Source organism: Elephas maximus, chromosome 22 (genome assembly GCF_024166365.1).
Source record: "Elephas maximus indicus isolate mEleMax1 chromosome 22, mEleMax1 primary haplotype, whole genome shotgun sequence".
Lineage (NCBI taxonomy): Eukaryota > Metazoa > Chordata > Mammalia > Proboscidea > Elephantidae > Elephas > Elephas maximus.
The window spans coordinates 27701756-27710291 of NC_064840.1; the positions used below are offsets into that span (position 1 = coordinate 27701756).

At 48.4% G+C, this 8536-nt stretch overlaps 1 protein-coding gene across 3 annotated transcripts in view; it reads right to left on the reverse strand.

Annotated features, from left to right (window-relative positions):
• The window catches only part of ZNRF3 (zinc and ring finger 3), a 175306-nt gene extending 167013 nt beyond the window's left edge, over positions 1 to 8293 (reverse strand). The window contains exon 1 of one of the 3 annotated variants that reach the window (XM_049866949.1): positions 6702 to 7557. Coding sequence is in view for 2 of the 3 variants with exons in the window: in XM_049866947.1 (XP_049722904.1) it covers positions 7757 to 8047 (291 nt within the window). In the remaining variant the exon portion in view is untranslated. Of the gene's footprint in view, positions 1 to 168; positions 7558 to 7756 lie in introns of those variants that run through there. The other 2 variants (XM_049866948.1, XM_049866947.1) reach the window with 2 other exon arrangements.
• Between the last annotated feature and the right edge of the window lie 243 nt (positions 8294 to 8536).

The window sequence follows — 8536 nt, forward strand, 5'->3', positions numbered from 1 at the left end:
AAGGCCTAAAGTCAGCACTCCAGGCCAGGTTCCCTCTCCCAGGTGTTCTCTCAGAATCCTGTAAGATATGTCTTACCAGACAAAACCTGTCACACTGTAAGTATTAGTCACATGCTGTTTGCCCCCCTACACTCAGCTGCCTGTGGGCAGGGACCATGGCATACCTACCTTTGCACTAAGGTCTTGCCTCATGCAGGGTCTGGCAGACAGTGGGCACCAGTGACTGTCTGCCAACAGAAGGAATGCAGTACCCACTGCAAGTTCTAATAGCCAGGAGGATGGAATGAGCAGGGAGAATCCAGTGTTAGGTTCTCACAGTCCTCTAAATTAAACAGGAAGGCACAGCCCATGCAACGTGAGGAAGGGATGAACATGGACATGACCTCTGGAGAAAGCCATGCACATTCCCGAATGGCTTTAAAACGTCAGCCGCAGGAAGTGAAGAGGCAGGGAAAGAGGTGTGTCTCATATCAAAAAAAGCCTTTTAAACGTTCCAACATTCCCTATAGCCAAAAACAATGAAGTGCCATCAAGTGACAGCTATATCCTTCAAGTCACTGGTCCCTCTTCCCAAACTTGGCAGACTGACTCTGTGTGGAAAAAGCAGATTAGAACGAGCCTTCCATGACGAAAGAAAGAAAAGAAAGAGTAGTTCCGTAGGGGTAGAGTGTTTTCTCAGTTAAAGGCTCATTTCTTCTCCATTTCTACCTAACTGAATTCTACCATCCGTTTGCATACCTCATCACAAGCTAAAAAGGCACCCAGGGAAGCAGTCTTGGGCAAAGAGAAAAGCCTTCAGAATCAGGAAGACCTGGGCTTCAATCTCAGCTCTGCAGCGACTTGCTCAGTGGCCTCTCCACGCTTAGTGTCCTTGTGTGAGAACCTGGGACACACCATCGACCTCAGTTAAAATGCAGGGAAAGCACTGTGCCCGGTGCCCAGCAGGCAGTAAGCACTTGATCATTAGTAGCTATTTTTAAAAGCTCTCCCAGAGAGGAAGACTGAGCGATTCAAAGTCTGGATTAATTAGAGGAGAAAAGTAACCGCTTAAACCCAATATATAATTTAAGAATGCCTGGCTTTCCTCAATTATACACCTGATCATACAGCACGCTTCTTCATCTGCTCTTTCTTCCCTCATACACTCAGCTGGGGTGCAGCCAGGGATAGCAGAAAGGCGCCAAGTCCAGTACCATCTCTACCTCACCACACGGTCCTAGGCAAGGAAGGCAGCTCTGGACCTTAGTCTCCTTACCTAAAATATTAAAGGTAGGAATCTGGCTCTTTTGATGATGAAGGTTCATTTAAACACCGTTTTTGTCACGAACTGCAAATCTACATTCCACAGACTTGGGATGCACCAGTAAGAAGCAAAGTTGGCATATCCTAAGGGTAATGATGATACTGAAATGTCAAGCCTTCACAGTTATTCCCAGGGACACTAGGGCTTGGCCAGGGTCTTCTTTGTGTGTCTGTCCATCCATAAGACCTGTCCACCTTAGGGCTTTATCCAATATTCCGTGTTTTGTCAGGAAAAGAGCATCTTCGGGCCTTGATAATGCCACATACCCTGCCCAAAATGCCCACAGACGCACATCACTCTCATATAAAAAATCAGCTGTCACTGAGTCAATTCTGACTCAAGGTAACCCCACGTGTGCCAGAGGAAAATTATGCTCCGTATGTTTTCAATGGCTGATTTTTTGGCAGTAGATCACCAGGACTTTCTTCTAAGGCACTTCTAGGTAGACTTGAACTGCCAACCTTTCAGTTAGCAAAAAAGAATATTAACCATTTGAACCACCCAGGCACTCTTACTCTCATAGAACTTGGTATTGTAATACCACTGGGTCTACTAGAATGAGAGACAGACAACTCCATCCTTTCCATCTACCAAGCAAGTTTCTGGAACTAACAACCAAAAAGGAAAGATAATCCCAGAATTAATTAACTGAGCCAAATGAAGTTGTTCTCATCTATTAATTCAAGTTTTTAAGACCCTGCCTGGCGTCCCCACTCTAATTACTTAGATCATTCGATAAATACCAAGTGCCTGATAAGTAGCAGCCACTGGGAACCCAGTGGTGCTGCCAGAGACTAGCCTAGGCCCACCACAAGGGAAGGTATGTGGAGCAGTTCTCAAGGCGTTTCAACACCAACAGATACCCCATTCCATTCTTCAATAAACGGGGAAAAGGAGCACACTTACACTCTGTGTTCAGATCATCGCCTTCTTGCACCTCACCATCTGAACCCAGAAAATTCTTACTTTTCCTAAGTATGATACACAGTTAGTACCAGACAGATACACAGAAGTTAATTCATTACCTACAATGACGCCTTAGGGCTTAAGGTCTCAATTCTGTGAGGAAGTACAGTAGCAAAGGGTTATTATTTATCCATACATATATTTGTCTCCATAAGCAACGGTGAGCTCCAGAGGACAACAACAGAGGTCTGGTACAGAACAGGGCTTTGGTAAACGTCTATCAAATGAATATGCTTGACAGGGGTATAGAAACCTGTAGACTTCTTCCCTACAACTCTTGCCAGCACCCAGAGGTGCCTCGGAATAAAGGTCTGGCCATCTATTTCTGGGGGAAAAAATCGGCAATTGAAAACCCTAAGGAGCACAGTCCTACTCTGATACATACCGGGTAGCCATGAGGCACAATCAACTCAAGAGTAACTGGTTTGGTTTTTTTGGTTTGGTATTAGATTAGGGTTTCTCTTTTTCTCTTAGCAGGGGAGATTATAGAAACCTCCAAGAGGCAAAGTTGTATGTCTTCTCAGGAAAGCAAAAGTGTACGTATACTAGACTATACATACAATTTCAGGGGTTTGTGGGACACCTCTGAAAGTCTATGACCCTCAGGTTAAGAACTCCTATACTAGATTATTTAAAAAAATTAGTCTTGAATTAATGTCCAAGTCCTAACAGCAAAGTGCTGCTTATTTGGCAAATCCAGGAACAAACCTAAGAGTTTCACTCTTCTGTGGTATGAGGTCATTGAGCATAAAGCTTAAGAGTACAGGTTTGGAGGCCAGACAGACATGAGTTTCAATCCAGGTTTTACAATTTATTAACCATGTAGGGTTAGAGAAGTCAACTTGTCTCTCAGGCTCAGTTTCCTCATCTGTAAAATGGGGCTAACAATAGTTGCTAATTCTGCGTTAATGCCAGGGTGAAAAGAGCAAACACATGAAGTGCTTGACACAGTGCCCTGTATACAATAAATGCTTGTAAACAGAAACCCTCACCACCTTCCCTAGAGTCTACAGACTCCACGCTTATCTCCCACCCTCATCTTTGTTCACAACTTTATTTGTAAGTCCCATGAGATCTCAAGGAACAAGACAGAAAATAAGAGTCCCTAAGAAATCATACAGGAGCCCTGGTGGCACAGTGCTTAAGTACTTGGCTGCTAACTGAAAAGTCAGTGGTTCCAACCCACCAGCTGCTCCTTGGGAGAAAGATGTGGCTGTCTACTTTCGGAATGATTACAGCCTTGGAAACCCTATGGGGCAGGTCTACTCTATCCTATAGAATCTCTTTGAGTCAGAATCAACTCAACGACAATGGGAAAGAACTCATAAGGTCACAAAACACAGTTCTAATTTTTCCCAAAAATCAAATTGGTTTTAACCCATGAAGGCCCATCTGACAAGACAGTCAGAGACTCCTTTCCGTGTAAATCCAGGTCAGCCATCAGCACGCAATCATTCTATTAGGCCAAGTCAATTTTTAGAGGCAGGCCTGTTAAGTTCACTTAAAACAGAGATGAAAAGAAAGCGTTTGATCAAATGCTAAACTGCACAAAACAGTTTAGCATTTGATCAAACAGAGAAACAAGGCAGGGGAATTAGTTTCCTAAAATTTTTCTCCTTGATACGTTTAGTTAACGTGGGATATTTAAGGACCACTTGGCCTTTCTAACCCACCCGGCTCTCCTCCCACCCCTAAATAACTAAAGGCACTGCCTTGGTTATTAAAAGTTCTCAGCTTTCCTCTGCTTTTAAGACCATTCAACACTTAACCCAGGATCTAGAAAGGCCAATTTTAAAGTTACACAAAATCTGTCAGAGTCCTTCTACAAATGAATTGCCCAAGCGTTTCTAAATATTTGACTTCAAGGAAAAGCGCATTTCCACTTTAAAACAATCCTTCATCACTAGTGATGCAAATTTTCATTGTTTAACCAATCCGCATACCGCTAGCCAGTGTTTAATCAGGTCTTTTTTTTTTTATTTAACATCACCAGCCAAGTCTGGGATTTTCAGATAATGATCTCATTAACAGCAATAAATTGATCCAAAGATGAAATATGTATCAATATGTCTAAGAACGCTTTAAGCCTCCACACTTCAGAACTAGAGGAGAAATGTAATTAATTCCTCCAGCATTCAAACAGGTATGCCTGACACTCTAACATACGGGCTTTAACACTGCACGAATAAATACAATAATAAAAGCGATTAACAGCATTTCCTACCCACACATTGGCGCAGTGGTTAAGCGCTACTGTAAGCTAGGTGGCACAGTGGTTAAGTGCTACAGCTACTAACCAAGAGGTCAGCAGTTTGAATCCGCCAGCCGCTCCTTGGAAACTCTATGGGGCAGTTCTACTCTGTCCTATAGGGTCGCTATGAGTTGGAATCGACTCAATGGCAGTGGGGTTCTGGCAAGCTACAGCTGCTGACCAAAAAGTCTGGCAGTTCGAAGGCTATGAGTTGAAATCGACTTGACACCAATGAGTGTTTTTTTTTTGAACCCACACGTTGTGTTCACCATCACTTTCACAGATGGAGATGTCAAAAATTAAAAGAGCTCTCTTCTTACAGGACACACTGGTGAGCTTGGGCAAGTTATTTAAGACTAAAATGCCCACAAGACCCTTGGAGGCTAATCCCAAGATCTGAATTACTACATTTACGCCTCTCTCTCTCTCACACGTACCTTCTTAACCCAGCCTCCCCATACCCCATGCAAACCACTGAACAGGTACTTCAATTAGAAATAATCTGGCCAAATGGGATGATAACGTGGAATCAACTCAACGGCAACAGGTGTTCTGTATGTATATACATATATATGTGTATATATACATACACACACACACTTTCAGTGGCATATAATAGGGAGAATAAAAAGTCAGTAATACAAACACATTCCCTTAGAATTCATAAAGGGAGGGGGCTCTCCAACAGGTTTTCTCCCCTAAACCATGAACAAAAGTGCCACTGAACCCCGCTAGAAATAACAAAAGCAATGCTCCAGTGCTACTATTTAGGTTTAGTGATAGGAAAATGACCTCAGCTCGGAAAGCCATAAAACATTAATAGCAAATCACACCAAGCTTTTTTTAAGATAGGACATAAAAGGAGGTTTTGAAAAGTTCAACTACAGCACTTAAAAACAGGATTCATTTGAAACTGAAGACCGATTTATTTCTTCTACTTTTCCCATTTCTCACCAGAAAATGTTATAGCCTCTCTCCATCAGCTTTTCTTATTTAAAAAAAAAAACAAAAACTTTTTTTCCGGGCCAAGAGGGGCCACACCAGGTTCCTTTAATCTGGCAGTATTCAAAGAACTAGTAAGAGCAAGTCACTCTTTGTACACACACAGCCAAGAAAGCCACACTGTGCTCCAGTCCGTGGCCACGGAGAGGTTCAATGAGCCAGCCACGGCAATAAAGTTATTAAAGATACACAGTACACTAAGAAATAACTATTCAGACAGCAGCTCAGATAAACTCACCAATATTACTGCAGTTATAAGGGACTTAAAGACATTTTTTATTAGTGACTGCTTAACAGGTAAACTTATTAAATACCATTTAAGTCATTTTTCTTTACTCAGTAATTGTTGACTTTTTTTTTTTAACTAGGCTAATGGACTACAAAAGAGTTAGATAAGCACTTCAAAAAGTTTCAAAAGAGAATAAGTTCCTTCTGCCAAATTCACACATTATCTCTACTCAGAAGGATAAAATAGTTACAAATGGTGTGTTTAAACGGCTAATTTTGTATTAAATAGAGAACCCAAGATTATCTCCAAAGCATACCACTATCATAATGGATAACTTGCCAGACAAACTACCATACAAAAAGAGTGCAAGTTAAAACACTGCAGATAAAAAAAATGCAAACTTCAGAAGTCTCCCACAAAAAGTAAAGTGTTGTGTTAAAACATCTTTTTTTCTTGGAGGGCTGTAAATCAAACATTTCTAAAGCCAACAGGGCACAGTGAAGGTCTCAAAGAGAGACAAGGAGTCACAGGAGCAAGATTTAAGATTCAAACTATTCTTGAAGGCTGTGACTGAAATGTTTAGCAATCTTCAGCAGAGCATGGTCTCTAAAGCCTAAAAATTGAAGACCACAATTATATCATTATTAAAATAAAACCTCCAGAAGCCTTAAGCAACATATGTAGTCACAGGACTCAAACAACATGTGTTTCCCCTTCTATTTACCACCACAGATGTTTAAAAAGGGGATAAGAGCCCTGTATGCAGTGCTGCTGATTAATCATTGGACAAAAAAAAAAAAAAAGCCTCTTCCAGCTCTGGAAGGGCACACCTCGAAGGAGCAAAGCCTACAGGTTCCCTGCCCTACCCACCTGGGAAAAGGAAAGAGGCTGCCTACACTCTGAGCTGCTATGCAATCGTTCCATAGCGTCTCCTATTCATTTTAACTCACCCAAGAGCAAAGCCCAGATCGCCCAAAGCTTTAGGCCCTGCAACCATCCGATCACCCCAAGAGGTTCACAGGCAAGCCAACGATTTCAAACGGCCCCAGCCGCAGCACGCACAACCGCCATCAGTCTACATGCAGTCTACTAAGGAACTGACAAAATCATGGCCAAAGAAGCGGGAAGACATCTGCCCAGCGAACCGTCTGCAGTGGCTTCAACTGAGAGTCCCTCCTCCAAAGAGTGAGCACAGCTCAAAGCTCTCTCTATCCAGCTTCCTTTGGAATGCAGACCTCTTTCATTTGGAGCAAGGTGGAGGAGGCCCTGTCAGTGCGCGACCCTGTCTCCGGAGTTGCAGGCCCTCCGCAGAAGTCCTTGGCCGAGAGGCGGGCAGGCGGTCTCCTTTCTCCCACCCTCTGTAATCTGAGGCTCACAGCAAGGGCTGCCTTCCACAGCCACTCCAGGGCACCCCGATCTCCACTCCTCGGCCAGCTCCCCCTGCTCCTCTGCCTGCTGCTGCTGCTGCTTGTCCTGAGCCCAACTGAAGGGTCGGCGCCCAGGTGAGGCAGGCGGCGGAAGAGCCTGAAGTCGTTCAGCCCCTCCGACAAACTTGGCCGCTCCCCAAAAGAATGTGCATGGATGGAAAGCCAATCCCTTGGTCTGAAACCAGACTTCATCACTCTTCCCAAAGTTGGCATGCAACAGGTAGTTCTCGGCACTTCCACCTGAGGCAGCTAGGAATAGCCAACCTGCCCAAGGGCGCCGCCCCAGCGTGGGTGCCCAGGACTGGGGTTCACCTCCCGCCCCCGGGCCCACAGGAGGCCCGGCCCCGGCGGGGGCGCGCGGTCCGAACCCCCACGTGCCCGCGCCCCCCGCCGGGCGCCCCACGGCCCCGTCCCGCCCGCCCGCCCGCCCGCCCGCGGGAGAGGGATGCCGCGGGCCTCCTCGCCGCCCCTCCCGCCCGCCCGCCCGCCCGCCCGCCCGCCCGCCCGCTGCGGGGTCGGCAGGCGCAGCCCCCGGAGCCATCTTGTGGCGGCGCGGGGCCCGGGAGGCCGGCAGCTACCTGCACGATCTCGCCCTCGGCGCTGAGCGTGGCCCCGGCCCGCGAGAAGCGGCCCGTGAGGCCGGTGGTGTAGGTGGTGTAGTCGCCGCTCGGGCTCGACTCGAACAGGACCACCTCCACGAACGCCGTCTCCTTGGCCCGCGCCGCGCCGGGCCCCGCGGCCGCCAGCAGCAGCCCGAGCAGCAGCGGCAGCGGCGGCGGCGGCGGCAGGCGGCGGCCGCGGGGGCGGCGGCGGAGGCGGCGGCGGCGGCGGCCCGGGGCCCCTGGGCGCCCGCCCGAGCGCGGCCTCATGGTCCTGCGGCGGGAGGGCGCGGAGGGCGGGCGCGGCCGGGCATAGTCGCTGGCCGGCGGAGGACCAAGCGCGGGCTCACGCCTCAGAGGCTCATCGCAGCGGCGGCGGCGGCGGTGGCTTTGTGGGTCGCAGGCTTCGCTCGGCTCCCCCGGCCGTCGCGCCGCGGCCCTTTCATCTGCTCCACGTGAGGGGTTATCCCCGCCCCGGCAGCGCCGTGACCCGCTCTCCCCTCCCTCCCCGCGCTCGGCCGCCGCCGGAGGGAGCGGGGGGGCGGAGCGGGCGCGCCTGCGGCGGGGGGCGGGGGTCCGGAGCCAGACACGCCCCCGTCTTCGCCCCGCCCGTGCCTCCGCCTCCGCCCCGCCCCTCGCCCTCGCTCCGCCCCATCCCCATCTATGCCCCGCCCCTCGTCCTCGCTCCGCCCCTCACGCTCGCGCACCGCCCCCGCCGCGCTCCGCCCTCGGCGGCAGGCATTTCTACTAGCCGACGCT